This window comes from Pezoporus wallicus, unplaced genomic scaffold (assembly GCF_028554395.1).
Source record: "Pezoporus wallicus isolate ANWC-B61680 ecotype Strahan unplaced genomic scaffold, APGP_CSIRO_Pwel_v1 contig_13071, whole genome shotgun sequence".
NCBI classification, from domain to species: Eukaryota; Metazoa; Chordata; class Aves; order Psittaciformes; family Psittacidae; genus Pezoporus; species Pezoporus wallicus.
In genome coordinates, this window is record NW_026641407.1 from 366621 (window position 1) to 383648 (window position 17028).

At 59.5% G+C, this 17028-nt stretch overlaps 1 protein-coding gene across 1 annotated transcript in view; it reads left to right on the forward strand.

The window, feature by feature from the left end:
• The first annotated feature begins 416 nt into the window (after nucleotides 1-416).
• The window catches only part of ITPR3 (inositol 1,4,5-trisphosphate receptor type 3), a 36490-nt gene continuing 19878 nt past the window's right edge, over nucleotides 417-17028 (forward strand). The window contains exons 1-14 of the mRNA XM_057423550.1: nucleotides 417-604; nucleotides 6144-6214; nucleotides 9467-9588; nucleotides 11718-11804; nucleotides 11967-12125; nucleotides 12244-12342; nucleotides 12453-12536; nucleotides 13210-13356; nucleotides 13659-13754; nucleotides 14740-14790; nucleotides 15350-15492; nucleotides 15582-15681; nucleotides 15949-16109; nucleotides 16750-16891. Coding sequence (XP_057279533.1) covers nucleotides 516-604; nucleotides 6144-6214; nucleotides 9467-9588; nucleotides 11718-11804; nucleotides 11967-12125; nucleotides 12244-12342; nucleotides 12453-12536; nucleotides 13210-13356; nucleotides 13659-13754; nucleotides 14740-14790; nucleotides 15350-15492; nucleotides 15582-15681; nucleotides 15949-16109; nucleotides 16750-16891 — 1551 coding nt within the window. The 5' untranslated portion in view covers nucleotides 417-515. The remainder of the gene's footprint in view (nucleotides 605-6143; nucleotides 6215-9466; nucleotides 9589-11717; nucleotides 11805-11966; nucleotides 12126-12243; nucleotides 12343-12452; nucleotides 12537-13209; nucleotides 13357-13658; nucleotides 13755-14739; nucleotides 14791-15349; nucleotides 15493-15581; nucleotides 15682-15948; nucleotides 16110-16749; nucleotides 16892-17028) is intronic.

Consider the following 17028-nt stretch of genomic DNA (forward strand, 5'->3'; position numbering starts at 1 on the left):
GGCCGAGGAGGGGGAGAAGCCGCGGGGCCGGGAGCCGCGTCCCCATCCCCGGTGCCCCTCGCCCCGCACGCTCGCCCTAGGCGGGAGGCGGGGAGGGGAGGGTGGGGCCTCATTTTGGGTTCCCCCCCCCGCGGCTCCGCTTCTCCTCCCAGGCCAAAAACATTTGCATGCTTTTTCGAGCAGGACTTCCTGATCGCTCTCCATTGGCTGCAGGTAGAACGCGGAGCACGGACGGAGGCAGCCGGACAGACCTCCCGCAGCCCTGGAGCTGAGCCTCACCCCCTCCCTCCTCCTTCATCCTCCTCCTCCTCTTCCTCCTCCTCTCCCGCACATGTAGAAGTTGTTCGGGGGCTCCGGCTGCCGCCCCGCGCCCGTTGCGGCTGGCAGGGAGCCGGGCTGGGGTTTACCCCCCCTCCCCGCCCCGAGCAGGGACCCCTCTGCTCGCCCCATGCTGGATATCGGCTCGGGAAGGTGACTCGGGGAAGAAGCGGCGCCGCGCCGGGGCGAGGGCAACCATGAATGAGATGTCAAGTTTCCTGCACATCGGGGACATCGTCTCCCTGTACGCCGAGGGCTCCGTCAATGGCTTCATCAGCACCCTGGGGTGAGTGGGGCGCTCCCGCCGCTGCCCCGCAGCGAGCTGGGTCCCAGGGTGGGATGGGACGAGGTGGAACAAGGTGGTGCTTGAGCCTGGGACCGAAGGGAAAAGGGGGGCTCTGGGAGCTGCAGCGAGAGCGGGCACAAGAGAAGCCGTGTCCCTCCAGGCTCTCCTGGGATCCAGTCGCTGCCAGGGGCAGGAGGTGGCCCTGGAGGGACCCTGCGGGACACCCTCGCCCCCCCATTAGGGGCTGGGGGAGATGAAACGGGTTTAAGCAGCAGGAGGGGTTTGTGGGGTTAGGAAGGGGGTGTGTGTGTGTGGCTGAACGGGACGGCTCCAGCAGCTGGGATCCCTGCTGGGCATTAAGTGCTCCCAGTGCTGCCCGGTGCGGCTGGAGGCTGGGTGTTCCAGGCAGTGATGGCTCTCGCTGTCCCCCCTCACATCCCCACACTGCTGGTGGCCAGTGAGAGTCACCGCAGGGTCCTCAACCCGCAGGTACCCATGGCCACCAAGTGCTGCTTTGGGCTGCAGGGACCAGGGCACTGCCAGGTCCAGGCTGAGCTGACTCCTTGCAGCCTCCTGGACATAGCCTGGGCAAAGGGATCATCTCTGATGTGGGGAGATGAGCTCAGAGCTTGGGGACCTGTCCCTTGTCCCTCCTTCTTCTGGCTAAGCCAAAGACAAAGCCAGGCCAAGACCTTCAGTGATGCCCTTCTTCATCCACTGCTCCCACTGGGAACGCTTCCCTGCAGTGCTGAGGGCTCTGCCAGGGCTGCTGGGGCACGGGTGGGTCTTTTCCTTACCCCAAGCAGAGACCCAAACCTTGCCCACTGCCCCAGGCAGGTGGACGCGTGTCTGTGCCAGCGTGCCTGCCCCACGCTGCGTGTAGGAGAGGCTGAGCTCAGCCAGGAATGCTGACTTGGATGGGATTCCTGGGGCAGGAGCTGCCTGGCTCTATAATCTGTGCTGAATGCACTTGCTCCCACATGCCTATGTATAACCGGAGACGTACGTACCTTCGCCTACACCTTCGCCACCGCTGGGCACATGCAGCCCCTGGGTTCATGCCCACTGGAGCCTTCCTCCAGCTCTAGATGGTGTTGGGTGGAAGGTCCTGCATGTGCAGGATGCAGCCTGTCGGTGCCAGCCCTCACTGATGGGTGAGAGGTCCATTAGCTGCCCATTCCCGGTGCCAGAGCCATCCCTTGGCAGCTCGGTGCTGAGCACCCCTCCAGCCTGTCTGTGAACCTGGGGCTGGAGCAGGCTCCCTGGGGCCCGACACTGGTGATGAGCCCATGTAGCACATCCCAGTGGCTCACCAGGCGCTGAGTGAAGAGGTGTTTAGACCCTTTGGAGCTCACATTGCTTTTGCCGGGTGCTTCTCTAGACTTAGAAGGATCTGAAAGGCAGGGCTTGCTCTGAGAGCCTCTTCTCCCAGGCCCCATCATGGGGTAGCCCCACTTTCCCAGGGTTCTCCTATCTCCGGGATGCTTCTCGCCCTCTGAAATGGTTTTCCCTTGTGGCCCTCGACCTGGGAGCCACAACCACACCTTAAATCACTCCTGCGATAAGGAACTGGGTGACGCAGGGGCAGTGCTTCTCCCTGGCCCTCCTGCCGCAGCTCCAGACCTTATTTGCCTCGTTTGCAAGGCAAATGGCCCTGCCAGCCCCACGCTGGGTGCTGTGTGCTGGCTGAGCACCCTGCGGAAGCTCTCCCTCCATCCTCCCTTGCAGAGGGACTGGGTTTGGCTGTGGGATCGCTGGGGTGTGCAGTGGGATCCTCTGTTGAGATGGGATGATGTGGAGCATCTCCAGTGCTGGTCGCCAGTGTCACGTTAAGGGATGTACCCCAGCGTGTGGGTGCAGTGATGTCCCTGTGACTGTGCCCCAGCTGGGCAGTTTCCTTCTCCTTTTCCCTCTCCCTGTCCCTCTGCCTTTCTCCCATCCCTTTCCTCCTTTTGTACCTGGTGTGAGCAGCAGCTTCCCCAGGACATGGCACCCACTGCAGGGAGCCTGGGTGTGGGTGCTGCTCAGGGACTGTCACTGGTAACTCCAGAGGGATCTGTGCTTGAGGAGAAGGAACTTTTGTGACCGGGACTGGGTCTGGGATGGGGAGGAACAGCCACTGATGTGGGTGCCCTGTGAGGAGCAAACCCATGGCAAGCAGGGAAAGGAGCTCAGGGACCTTGATGTGGTTCCTGCTCCAGCGTGATGGATGGGGCGATGCTGCGACCCTGGGAGATGCCGCTGCCATGAGTGTCCCCATCTTATCGTGTGTCCCTGAGAAGCCAGCACCACACGGCCAGAGCCAGAGAGGAGAAGCAGCGCAGCGCTGGTGCCTGTGCTGGGGATGTGCTGCCCTGCTCCTGCCATCCCTGGGGCTCAGGGAGGGGAAGGACCAGTGGCAAACCTGCCGCCACGGCTGTTTAAGGAGGAATACCCCCTTCGGTAGCTGTAGGAGCCCTTGCAGGGTGGAGCAGCTCAGGGAAACGCAGTGGCTGTTCAAAGGGTAACTCCAGCCCTGCCGGGTCAGGACGAACCCGTCTGTGGGGAGGAGAAGCACAAGCGAGGCCAGGAGCGGTTCCTCCTCCAGTCACTGCAACAGGGCAAAGCCCGGTGTTCATTCACTTTACTGCTGCCAATGGGAGGCTCAGCGCCTGTCCTGCCCCCCAGGCAGAGAGGCTGACCTGACCCCGTGCCCAAAGGCGAGCTTTCCTCCTCATCACCCTCCTCCTCACCTCCAGGGGATGGTTGCGTTGTAGCAGGGTGCTCCTGGGGGCTCCCCTTCTCCCAGAGCACTGCTGGACCAGCACAGCTGGGGAAGGCTCCCTCCCTCCTCTTCCTCAGCCTGGCTTCACGTTGTTCCACGTCAGCCCCGCTGGCCCCCATCCCTGGGGCTGCTCGAGGTGTCCAACCGCTGCACATCGCTGTGCTGGACCCTGACCTCGCACGAGGCCAAGCGCGCTGGCCCCCGGCCATGGAACCACTTTGTGCTTGATAATTTAAAGCCCCACTGGAGCCACGGCCATGACTTGCGTGGCTTAAAGCGAACCAGATGCTCGCCCATGCTTTGCTGGGCTGCGGGCAGCAGGCTCAGCGGGGCGAGGACCTGGCCCCTGGAGGTGAATTGGAAAAGGTAAAGTTCAGTTTCCACCGTGTTCATCAGTGCCTTCAGCCTCCTGCTTTGTTCGGGATCTCCCTCCAGGTGCTCGGCCTGTTTTCTCATTAACACCTGAGCAATGGAAGCTGCTCTCTTTATTCTCAGTGTCCTCCCCGCTGCTCGGTGCAGCAGCGAGTGCCCGCGTGTCCCTGCTGCTCTAATAGCAGAGGGAGCGCCGACCGGCCCCGTCCCACTGCGGTGATGCTGGTTCTTAGTGGAAGCGTATCCTGGCCCCAGCAGTGTCCCAGGTGATTCATGTCCACCCTGTCAGAATCCTATTATTTTCAGCTATTTTTGACTGCAGAATGTTAGTCTGGAGCATGAGTTTAATAGAAACAGCACTTGCATCCTTGCAGTAATCGTGGGCTTAAAGATGCTGAAACTGCCTGGCAGTCACTGGGTCTCTAATGCTGCCCAGTGAAGTGGTAACTACAGGGAAGCAGCCGCTGAGCAGAGCTGGTGAGGGTGGGAGGCTCCTGTGCTGTTTAACTCCGGCACTGGGAATAGGCCACACAGGGCAGGAGCTTCCTTGGAGACCCCCGGCCATGACCATGGATGGGTTCTAGTCTTCAAAGTGCTTTGCTCTCTGAGCCTGACCTGGGGTTGGTTGGGCTCGGCCCATGGTGGTCTTTGCTCCGAGGAGCATTGAACACGTTCGTTTCTGCCTGTTCCCTCCCCAGAATAATAGTAATAGAAATCAAAACAGCCTACAAGGGGCAGTGGGGCTGGGTTGAAGCTCTGCATGTGCCCGGTGGGGTGGGATGTGGGACAGCCCCTGCCCAAAGCTGCCTCTGCTCCACTCTTCACCTCTTTCCCTGCCCTCCCAAGGCTCCGTGCCCCGCAGGAGTTTGGGAACGTGCTCGACTACTTCCCTGCTGTCGTGGCCCATGGAAAAGGCATCGTGTTCAGGCAGCCCCTGGCTGGGGGCCTGAGCCCCTGCACTGCTGACCATGAGTGTTTGCTGCTGCCAGCCCACAGCAGCGCTGGGGTCCCGGGGTCCCAATCCATCAATGCAGAGGCCAAATTCCTCTCTGACGAGCTATTGAAAGGAATTTTCCCTTCTTCTGGACACTGGCTGGGCTAGGGGAAGAGGCTGGATCTGCAAATGGGATCTATTGTCTCTTTTGCCAACCCTCTGCAGTGCTGCATGTTCATCTCCAGCACTGCTTTGGCTATTTGGTTTGCTCCTGGGGGAGGGTGTTTGAGTGTCCCTTGGGGACCTTGGCTCCGCTGTGCCACATGCATGGACTTCACTTTGTCATTCTGCATCGTCGCTCCCATCCCAGGGACAGACAGAGCTGGATGGGATGCTCCCTCCCGGGATGGCGTCATGGGTGCATTCCTGTATCCACTCGCACGCTCAGCTGCTGCCTGAATTGAGCCTCCGCAGGTGGGGACACGCTTCTCACTTCCTCGCCTGCGGCGGGAGCAGAGTTTCTCTGGCTGCATCACTTCCCAGGCGCTGGGAGAAAGCGGGCGAGCGGGTACAGCCTGTCCTGCTGGAGCCTCAGACAGCTCCGGTGGCCCCCGGCGCCACCAGCCCCTGGGGCACCACTCGTCCCGCTGTGCTTTGGGTGCTGAGCAGAGCCTCGTGCAGGGCTATAGAAACTGAAGTGATGCCCATGTGCTTCATGTGCTCTGCTGTTCTTGGGACCCTTGAAAAGCAACGTCCCGTCTGTCCCCACATCGGTCCTCAGCACCCAAGGCCAAGCCCACAGGGTTTTGCTCAATGCTGGGAAAGCAGAGGAGGGCAGGGAGGAGACACAGCCCTTTGCATCTGAGGGGCAGAGCCAGCTCCTCTGATCAGATATTAGTTAATGACTGGTTTGGGGGGGCCCTGCCACCTCCATCCGCAGCAGCTACACCCTCCATGTCCAGGTGGGGTGAGCTCCTGGCCAGAGAAGGAAAACTGCTGCATGGAAGTGGAACTCATCCCTCTTGTGCCGGATTACCAGTGAAATAACACCGCAGGCAGCGTTCTGTGTGGGGAAGGGGTTTGGCTCAGCCGGGAGCTGGGCAAGGGTTTGCTGCAGCAGGACCTGGGCATCAGAGCCTCCCGCGTGAGCCACTGAGCAAAGGGTTGATACAAGGCATCGTGTTCATCGCTGTTTTGTGTCTGCACCGTTTGCTCTAAGGGACCGGGATGAAAAACACACGTGAAAGAGATGGTGGGTGATGGGGAACAAGGAGTGCTGTGCTCGGAGCAAGGGCCCCAAAGCAGCTGCCTGCTGCAGGAGCCGTGTTGTTGTGCTAAATATTTACAGAGTGCGAGCGGGTGGCAAGCAGGAGACACGGGTTTGGTGCTGGTGGCACAGAGCTGTGGGCTGTGGTGAAGCCGCTCCCTTTGCCAGTGCTGACCCTGCTCCTGCTCTCTGTCCCACACAGGCTGGTGGACGACCGATGCGTGGTGGAGCCGGCTGCTGGCGACCTGGACAACCCACCCAAGAAGTTCCGAGGTGAGACTGGGGCAGCTCCATCGCTGATGGAGCAGCCTTGGGGATGATGCCGGCCCCCGGCACCCATGGCTGGGGACCAGGGTCCCATCTATGTCAGCTGTCCTGGGGCTGGGAGGTGCTGCTTGTCCTTTGCTGAGGAGCATGGAGGGTTCTTGGACAGCCTCCATAGCTTTGTTTCCATGGCTTGGCGAAACCATCTGCCCTCCTCTGTTTGACTCTGGGGGCTTTTACGCATTTATTGGCACCACCGCCATGGTGGGATGGTCCTTGGGACCCCTTAGCCCAGCCCTAAGGAACAGAGGTGGCTGGGAACCATCCTCTGCAAAGGTGGGTCTCACCATCCCCAAATGCATCCCTGGGTGTTTACCCACCAGGAGCCAGGGACTGGAGGGGACATTCAGAGGGGCACTTGCAACAGGCAGAGCATTTCCAGGCGAGCCTGTTAGCACTCAGCCCTAATTACACCTGCGGTGCTTGGCTGCACCTCAGAGGGAGCTGGGGATTAAGCCTCCCATTTACGAGGCACGCAGGGCTTAGAGAGGGCTGGTAAATCCCCATCTCTCCTCAGCCATCATGTTCTGGGCTGCGTCGGCTCCTCGGGCACTTGGGGCTGTGCCTGTTGGTTCCCATTTAGGTGAGGGGCTGCCCGGGTGCAGCGAGCCCAAAGCAGTGGCTGAGGGGTTGGATCAGGGCAGCCGTTCCTCTCATCCCAGCTGCTGGCACTTCAGCCCCCCCCCCTTTTAAAATGAGGGTTTCCTGCTCTGCTTTGTGCCTCTGCCTTTTTCCCAGGGTGGCTTCACCATCCCACAGCAAGGTGCCATGCAGGACCCCTTCCCCTCCCAGCACCCTTCCCATAGGGTCCCACCAAGCAGTGATGTGCTTCCATGCGAGCTGCTGCCATTAACTTGTACATGGGGCTGATTAATGAGCTCCCCAGTGTCCCGCAGCCCTGCACTGCCCGGGCATCCATCCCCATTCCCAGACATCAGTTGATTTCCACCTGGGGCTGGATGGGAAGAGCTGGAAGCAGCCGGTGCGAGCCTTGTCCCGGTAGCCACGCCATCTCCCTGCCGAGACATGGGTGGGTGTTGAATCTCTTTTCCAGGCGCAGGTCTGGTCTAGACTCACCCTGCTCCATGCAAACCCTATCAGGATATCCAGCCCCTTGTTGTAATGGCCGGAAAAGCAGCGGTCTGCCTTCTCGATAGCAATCACTGCTGGGAGGTAAAAACAACGGGCTGCTGCTGTTCCCCTGCGGCACCAGCGAGAGCCTTAAGAGGATTTTCATGTGCTGTTGCCGTCCCCATATCCTGTGGCCGGACCCGGCCCTATCCTGCGCTGCGGTGGGATGCACATGGGTCGTGCCAGCGCCCTGCTCCGCTTCCCGGTGGGAAAATGGGACCCAGCAGCGAGCTCAGAGCCCAGACCCCCCCCCCCCCCGTGTGCTGGGCTCACCCCCAGAGCATGAGCAGCAGCTTAAGGAGGGGATTCTGCATCTCTGCTGTGCTCGTGGGAGACCTCAGAGCAGCTCCAGTGCCTAAAGGGGCTGCAGGAAACCTGGAGAGGGGCTTGGGACAAGGGCCTGTAGGGACGGGCCAAGGGGAATGGCTTTAACCTCCAGAGGGGAGACTGAGATGAGCTCTTAGGCAGAAGCTCTTCCCTGTGAGGGTGCTGAGGCGCTGGCACAGGGTGCCCAGAGAAGCTGTGGCTGCCCCATCCCTGGCAGTGTTCAAGGCCAGGTTGGACACAGGGGCTTGGAGCAAGCTGCTCTAGTGGAAGCGGTCCCTGCATGGAGCTGCATGAGCTTTAAGCTCCCTTCAACCCAAACCAGGCTGGGATTCCCCTGGTGTTAGGTCCAAATGGCTTAGTCCTGAGACAGGGATGTCAGGCAGCACCTCTGGGCAGGGGGTGCTCGCAGCCCCCGTCTCTCCATAACTCTGTTGGTTTCTACTTTCTGCCATGTTCTCCTGCACCGCAATTAGCACTTGAATGAGAACGATTCAAGGTGCTGCAGGTGGCCCCCGTGTTCCCGTAGCCGTTTGGAGGCGGTGGGAGCAGGCAGCCGGGCGCTGCCGCAGCAGCAGCTCCGCTCCGTGCTGCCCTGGCACGGGATGTGCCCTTAGCAAACAGACCTGTACCACGCAATGTGAAACTTGGCCCGGCCCCAGCAGCCCGAGCGGTGAGAACTGTGCTCCGTGTTGTTTGCTCGTCACTCCCAGGTAAATAAACAGGAGCCTGCCAGCGCCTCGGGACCGCGCCAGAGATGGAAGCGATGCCTTTTTCTTTTTGCGTCTGAAGTTTCTGGGCTGCTGTTCCAGGCGGAATTCGGTTGATCCAGGCAGCAAACCCCTTCCTGCCCTCGCCCCCATACAGCTTCCAGCCCTCAGCCAGGGTTTGGGAGATGTCAGTGCCTCCTTGTCTCCAGACATCTGCTCTTGCGCTTCAATTCCAAAGGCTGGACCTGGGTGTCTGCGCTTTCAGCACCCCCATCCGGCCGCAGCAGCCTGGGGAAAAGCAGGCAAAGTGGGGCGATCTGCAGAGCATGGAATCAGTGCGAGTGTTTGGAGGAGCTGGGATGCAAACCTGTGCCCTTCAGGGCCCCAGAGTGTTGATTTTAGGCCCCGAAATGCAGCTGTGGATGTACAGATTGTAGGAGAGGTTGCTGGTTTCCAGCACGGGTGATTGAGGCTCCCTGTGAGCAGCCCAGGAGGAGCAGTGTTTGCATCCCCATGGCATGGCCACCACAGGGCAGCAGCCTGGGGTCCTGCTGGCTCCGGGTGTCCGATGGGTAGGGTAACAAGGGAGATGTGGAGACCTCTGCTCACGCCCTGTGTCCTGCCGGCTTCCCTCCTCCTTCCCTGCCTCCCAGTGGGATCCTCTCCTCCTTTGGTACAGCTGGGCTTCATCAGTGCTTTTCTCGCCCTGAAGTTTTCCTTCCCACATTGCACGGCCATTTCCAATGGGAATGCTTCTGATCACTAGTCCAAGAAGTGGAGTCACTCCTGGCCTCATTTACCCTGGTTTGAAACTAACCCCACAGCTAATACAAGGCGGTGTGATCCTGCACCAGTCCCTTCGACCCCCAGCAGTGGATGGGGTTGCTGTGTCTTAGGAGGACCATCTCCCAGGGATGCTGCTGGGACAGGAGCAGTGTCCTGGGGTGCACTTGCTCCTGCCCCTTAGTGACGTTGGCCACACTAGGGACACACTGGAGGCTGCTGCAGCCTCATGCTGGCCTTCTTCTCCTCCCAGATTGCCTCTTCAAAGTGTGTCCCATGAACCGCTACTCTGCTCAGAAGCAGTACTGGAAGGCCAAGCAAACCAAGCAGGACAAGGAGAAGATCGCGGACGTGGTGCTGCTGCAGAAGCTCCAGGTGAGCAGCTCTTTGGCTTTCCTGCAATCCCTGCACGTGTGCCCTTGGTGGTGGGGGAGCTCTGGGCAGTGCAGCACAGCCATGCTCGATCCATGCTGTGACAGCCCAGGGTGGACACAGCAGTGACCAACGAGCCACACGATTCTGTTGCTCCCACTGCAAGGGAGATGTCCCAGGGAGGAGCAACAGAGAAGGATCCAGGGGACTGAGCAGGCAGGGAGAGGAAGGGAGGGCAGTGGTGCTGCTTTTGGGATGAGAGGTGATGTCCACCTGCCTTTCCACCCTTGCTGCCGTGCCCAGCACTTGCTGTCTCAGCCCTCCATGATGCTCCTGTGCAGAGGAGCCCATGGCACAGAAGGCAGAGGTGCTGCAGCACCCAGGGGTGCCTGGCATGGAGGAGGGAGCCGCTGCAGCCAGGACTGGCTCCGAAGGGCTGTGGAAGAGAAAGGCTCCTGTTGACTTCCACGAGGTTTGGAAAAGGCCCATGTTAAACATTGCACAATCGCCTCAGACAGCTGGCGAGGCCCCGAGCGTGATTCATGAAACCGAAGCTCAGGAGAGACTCATTAAATCATCTCATCAGGCTCCAAGCCCAGCCCCAGCCCCAGCAGCCCCCAGTTTTGCCCTTGGGGAGCAAGGTCTGATGGAGCATCAGGACAGAGCGTCCCGGAGCATCCTGGAGATGAGGGGCAGGGTCTGGGCCTCCTGCCATGTCCAGCCATACATGGTCTATGGAAATGTGATTTTCCTGCTCCGGTTAGACCATAACTTGTAACCCATAATGTGGACAGCTGTACTGGCCATGACTGGATAGAGAGGCTCATTTCTGAGCCTGATTGATTGCACCTTGGTTCGGATTTCTCTTAAAGAGATTCTGTCATTTCCTTCTTCCTTTCCGCTGCTCCCGGTGTTGCCCTTTTGGCAAATGCTCCCTCGCATCCGGAGCCGTGTGCCGGAACCCTACTGATGCCTCCGATTCCTCCCTGCACTGTTCCAGGCCACTCACCCCATGTCCCCTGCACCCCATCACACCAGAGCCTGGGGAGCCCAGTCCCACCAAGGGATAGGCTGGGAACATCAGCCCCCATGGACTCAGGGCAAACAGTCCCATTCCCAGCTCCGCTGGGTTTCAGCTCAGATCTGGACACGCATTTAGGGCCCGCCACGGTGCCGGATCTCCCACTGGGGCTGTGTTGCTCTATGGGGTTGTTGTTAAACTCCCAGCTCTGCATCAGTGCGGGATTTCTTGGCAGCAGGTTTGTTTCCTGATGGCAGCAGCCACTGCCATGGGGCTCACATCCCCCAGAGCTGCATGGGGATGGTTAGCTGTAGTGGTGGCAACATTCAAAAGAGCAAAGGCTTTGGACCGCCACAATGGCGCCAAGAGCCTTCAGCATCCCCTGCTCAGGGAGGATGGGAAAGGGTTGATGCTCTCCCAGCTCCATCCCTCACCACCATTTCCCATCCCAGTCACTGGGCTGTGCCCAGGCTGGCGCCAAGGCTGTCAGCGCACCCTCGCCCTTCCCAGACAGATCCTGCCTTGCTCCGTGCACGTCAGCATCGCTCCTCCAGCTGCCAGAGCCAGCACAGGGAAAATCTCTGTGGTTTTGGAGAGAGGGGCTGCAAGCGGTGCTGAGCAATTCAACCTTGGGGCATCTTGGCTGGTGGGGACCAATCCTGCCGCATCTGCAGTGGGGCTGAGATGGGTGCCTTGGTCTCTGGCCTGTGCACAGCTGCCCTCTAGAACCTGCTGGGGTTGTGATGGAATTTTGGTGCCATTTTATCCCTGTCCTAAGTTTTAAGCCCTCAGTGTAAAGCTCACATGGACCTTATATAGGGAAGAAGCTCTTCCCCGTGAAGGTGCTGAGGCGCTGGCACAGGGTGCCCAGAGAAGCTGTGGCTGCCCCATCCCTGGCAGTGTTCAAGGCCAGGTTGGATGGGGCATGGAGCAAGCTGCTCTAGTGGGAGGTGTCCCTGCATGGAACTGGATGAGCTTTAAGGTCCCTTCCTACCCAAACCATTCCATGATTCTATGGTTCATACAGCTGCCCAGGGCTGAGCTTTTGGACGCTGAGGACCATATTGTAGCTCTGGCCTGTGCACTCAGCTCTTCTCCTTTCGGCATTCAGCACGCAGCCCAGATGGAGCAGAAGCAGAACGATACGGAGAACAAGAAGGTGCACGGGGATGTAGTGAAATACGGCAGTGTCATACAGGTACGGGCGCTCATCCTCCCTCCTCTATGCTTGGATGAGCAGACTTGGGGGGGATGCGTGGATCCAGCACATGCAATTTGGCTCGGGAAATGGCTTGTGGGGGCACCCCTGGGTATGACCCACCTGGGGCCTCACAGCTCACCCCAGCGTGTGCCCCTCCAGCTCCTCCACATGAAGAGCAACAAGTACCTGACGGTGAACAAGCGGTTGCCAGCCCTGCTTGAGAAGAACGCCATGCGGGTGACCCTGGATGCCACCGGCAACGAGGGATCCTGGCTCTTCATCCAGCCCTTCTGGAAGCTGAGGAGCAACGGAGATAACGTGAGTGCGGGGATGGAAAGTCCTCAGTGAAGAGGCGCAGAAGGCACCATGTGTGTTCTCCTCCCTGCCGTGCGCCCCGTCTCATCCTCGATCCTTCCTTTCCCATTTCCCTCCCCAGGTAGTTGTGGGAGACAAAGTCATCCTGAACCCTGTCAACGCCGGGCAGCCGCTGCACGCCAGCAACTATGAGCTTGCTGACAACGCTGGCTGCAAGGAGGTACAGGGAGGCTGGGCTGCCGCTGCGGGGTCGGGCTTTTATGGCTTGCCTTGTTTCCTTCCCCTTTTTTCCCACCCCAGCGATCCCGACCGCGTTCTCTTGCTCCCCAGGTGAACTCGGTCAATTGTAACACCAGCTGGAAAATCAACCTCTTCATGCAGTTCTGTGACCACATGGAGGAAGTGCTGAAAGGGGTAAGGAAGGAGGTTCAGCCCCACGAGAGCAGGACGTGTGAACAGGGGCAGAGGAAGGAGATCCGGCCTTGGATTCTCCCAGAACTCAAGGTCCTCATCACCTGCAGAACTGAACAGCAAGTTCAGTGGGTAGTTTAGTGTCTCCTGGCAGCAGGTACCCAGGGGGGCATGAAATTACTCTCTGCCTTATTGTATTGAACTGGCTCCTGAGGACAACGCAAGGCACACACAGCGCCAGCAGTGGCTCCCGGCTGTGAGGACAATTTTCAGCTGTGGAGCCGTGCAGCAGGGCTGCCTGCTGCCTGGGAAAGGAACTTTCCCTGTGGAGCTATTGTTAAGGGCTAAGGTCCTCCAGGAAGCAGCTGGATGGATATTGATTGTTATGATCTTACAGACCCCCGTCCCCAGGCGCCACACTTAGCCCCAGCTTCCCGCATCCCCTGCATCCTCCCTCTCGGGGCGTTAATGCCTTAAACACACTGATGAGCAGCGCTGCTCCGGGGGTGTAAAGTGATGGGTTTGATGCCCAGGCTGCTGTGGTCCTGCCATGCCACGGAGCTCTGCTGTGGACCATGTACAGGAGGGATCCCATTGCTTTGGGGGTCATGGGAGGAGATACTTTGGCTTGTCGGAGAGCCATGTCCCTGGGTCTCACCACCATGTCCCGGTCCAGGGGGATGTGGTGAGGCTCTTCCACGCCGAGCAGGAGAAGTTTCTCACCTGTGACGAGTACAAAGGCAAGCTGCACGTCTTCCTCCGCACCACCCTGAGGCAGTCGGCCACCTCGGCCACCAGCTCCAACGCCCTGTGGGAGGTGGAGGTGAGCACGGAGGGGATGGAGTGTGCGTCTATGAGCTTTTGGGGTGCCTCTGTGGGCTGTGGTGCTTTCACTGGGGGTGTTGCTAGAAGCAATGGTTATTTCTATAGCAGGCTCGAGCTCTGAGATTACTGGGAACTGCAGCTGATGGATGGGCGCTGGTGTCTGTCTGAGCTCTGCACCCCAAACGTGTTTGCTCACTGCCACCTTTGCAATAGGACAGGGCTCTGATCGTTGCTGTGTTTGCCCTGGGTCAGCGGAGGCATCACCAGCATCCCAGCTGAGCTCTCCTCTGCTTCTCCCAGGTTGTCCACCACGACCCGTGCCGAGGGGGAGCCGGGCACTGGAATGGCTTGTACCGCTTCAAGCACCTCGCCACAGGCAACTACCTGGCAGCAGAGGTAAGGGTGGGGGAGCAGAGGGGTGCAGAAACCTGTCCTCAGGAGGCTGGCACGTCCCTGGCAGAGGCAGTGCCCACCCAGGGTTGATTCTGGTCCCGCTCCAGTTGCCTTCCAGGAGGCATTGGCACCGGGGCTGTGAGCATCATCGACATGGACCTGTTTGCAGGACTAGGCTTTCCCACTGAACCCCCACTCGGTGGTGAAGGAGTTTGCTTGACAAAACTGCTGTTCCTGGCTCCCTCCTCTTCTGGCCCAGGGGCAGGAGGGGTGGACGGGGCTTTCCTCTATTTCCTTGCTCTAATACCACCTCCTGTGCAATGGAAGCAGGGGATACTCATCCTGCTGTCCTTGCCTAGGGAAAGCATGGGCAAAATCTGGCCCAGTAACACTATTTGCCAGGTTTTTTTGCTCCTTTTTAAGTTCCTGATAGAAGCACAAGGAAGTTTCTGCACTTCAATAATGTTGTTGGTTTGACTCTAATGAGCTGCCATGACCAAGGGCTACCCCCTGCTGCAGGGGAGCAGGGATGTACTGAGGGGTATCTCAGAGCTTCATGTGCAAGAGGTGCTCCCTATCTGGAGAAGGCAACCAAAGGCAGCCCAAGGGCCCCTTCCACCACTGCAGGGTGGAAAACAGCAGATACTGGGGCTCTGAAATAGCTGCTTTAAACTAAAAGACACTCAGGTGACATCTGCAGAGGAAAGAAGATCCCAGATTCATCCCCATGCTGGGTTGGTCACTGAGACCTCAGGAGTGATTTACAGCAAGAGCTCATCTTGCTGCAGCGCAGAGCCAAGGTCTGCTTGTCCCGCTCCTTGGGGATGGCAGTGCTGAGCATTGGGAATGGGTCCTGGCCTCCAGCCCCATCTGGGCAGGTTTCCTTTGTCGAGGGAGGTAGGAACAGAGCTAACACCCCGTGCTCAGGGTGGAGGGACCGAGTGGGAGGACTGATAGCTCTCTTTCATCTCCCTCTTTAACTTTTCAGGAAAACCCAAGTTATAAAGGAGACGTGGCTGAGCCCAAAGCAGCGCCCACGGTGAGCTGTGTGCAGCCTCGCTAGCAGAAACGCTGCCGCTGCCTGAAATCACGCCGTCTCTTTAGACTCTGCCTGAAAGCAGGGAAATGCCCCCAAAACTGAGCCTGCTGCGGGGGCCAGTGCCCACGCTGTGCCACCACGTCCTGCGTGGTGCTGAGGCTGCAGCCGGAGCCTGTCCCGCTGTCCAGCCGAGCATCCCACTCCCCAGGATAGCATCCCCGTGTCCCGTTTGTGAGAGGACCCCGCTGAAACCCATTGGAGGGCTCTCAGCGCATGTTGGATCCCCGGCCTGTGGGGAAGTGCTGGTAGAAGAGAGATTTGGACTTTCAGGGTTTATTTTCTCTTTGCTGATGGAGAGGTTTGGACAAGGGGTGGCCTCGTAGCTCAGGTGCCTCCTGCCATGCTTCTGCTCTCATAGCCCCTCCGTGCTGCGAGGCTCAGCCCAGTGTCCAAGCCAGCGCTTCTGCTGTGAGCGTGTGTCCTGTGCCGTGTGTGTCCTGTGCTGTGTGTGCCCCGGGGCTGTGCTCACACCGTGCTCAGAGCCGCTTTCCCGGTGCAGGGGGGCAGTGGCCGGGCCAGCCGCAGGAACACGGGAGAGAAGATCAAATACCGGCTGGTGGCCGTGCCCCATGGCAACGACATCGCCTCCCTCTTCGAGCTGGACCCTACCACGCTGCAGAAGACGGACTCCTTCGTCCCGAGGTATGTAAGCAAGCGTGCTCTTATGGGGTCTTTGCTGGGTGCTGGTGTCTGGGTGGGGATCGCTCACCAGGACACTGTGCCCTTCGCAGGAACTCCTACGTGAGGCTGCGCCACCTCTGCACCAACACCTGGATCCAGAGCACCAACGTGCCCATTGACATCGATGAGGAGAGGCCCATTCGCCTCATGGTACGGCCTGGCTCCCTCCTTGCTGGGCCCCAGTAGCTCTTGGCATGCTCCTTCCCACGCAGGCTTTACCTAGGGACTGTAATACCCTCATGATCCAAGGGGATGGCTGGACACCAGCCTAGCATCCATCCCAGTATCCCACAGCCCAGCCCGGTCCTTCTGATGGGGACAAGCAGGGTCATTGTCTCACCCGGGTTGGTGGCAGATGGTGGGGACGTGCCTGGCATTGCCCTGTTCCTGTGATGCTGCTTCCCTGTTGCTCCCCAGCTGGGCACATGCCCCACCAAAGAAGACAAAGAAGCTTTTGCCATCGTCTCTGTGCCGGTGTCTGAGATCCGGGACCTGGACTTTGCCAACGACGCCAGCTCGATGCTGGCCAACGTGGTGGAGAAGATGAACGAAGGTTTCCTCAGCCAGAATGACAGGAGGTAAGAAGCCATTCCCCTGCAGGATGGGGCCGTGCTGGGCTCCTCCAGGGGCTCTCCAGCATCGCTGCAGGATGCGGCCTCTGCCTGGCTCTTGGTGCCAGCGCTGTCTTGCTTTCCTGCTTGCAACCTGAATCCACGCCTGCTTCTCCCCGGAGCCTGGTGAGGAAACCAGATAACGGCACAGCCCTGCTCAGCCCCTCCTTTGCTGCTAGGAAAACATCAGAGGGGCTGAGAGCTGGCCCCGCGATAGGGGCCGTGGGTTACTCACAGCATTATTTATAGGAGCACCCGCTCCTTGGTGCTTCCTGAGCAAGCACAGATCCTTCATGGGACAGAGTGAGCCGCTTCCGCCCTGCCAGCCCGCCCCTGTGGGTCCCCCAGGGGTGACTAAGGGGGCAGAGGCGTTACATGCAAAATTCCTAGCACGAATCACAAGCTCAGGCCCTGGCATTCACCCTGGCATATCTTAGTTTCCTTAGGAACCATAGGGGCTGTAATCCCTCTTGTTGCAGGGCACCATTAACCTCTACCAGGGAGGGGAGGACCAGCTCTTTGGTCCTCCAAAATGCGCTGGCATTATTGGAGGGACCCAAGTCTGGGTGCAGCCCCCTCAGCCCGCTTGCACCGTGTCCCTGTGCAGGTTTGTGATCCAGCTGCTGGAGGACTTGGTGTTTTTCGTCAGCGACGTCCCCAACAATGGCCAGAATGTGCTGGACATCGTGGTCACCAAACCCAACCGGGAGCGGCAGAAGCTGATGCGGGAGCAGAACATCCTGAAGCAGGTGAGTGGTGCTGGGGTCCTGCATCTGAGCAAGGCTGGGGTCCTGTGGAGATGCCCAGGGCCATGCTGGAGGCCAGGGGCTTGGAAGACCCCATGGAGGAGGTCTCCAGCTCGAACCTCAGTGGTGCCCATCCATCC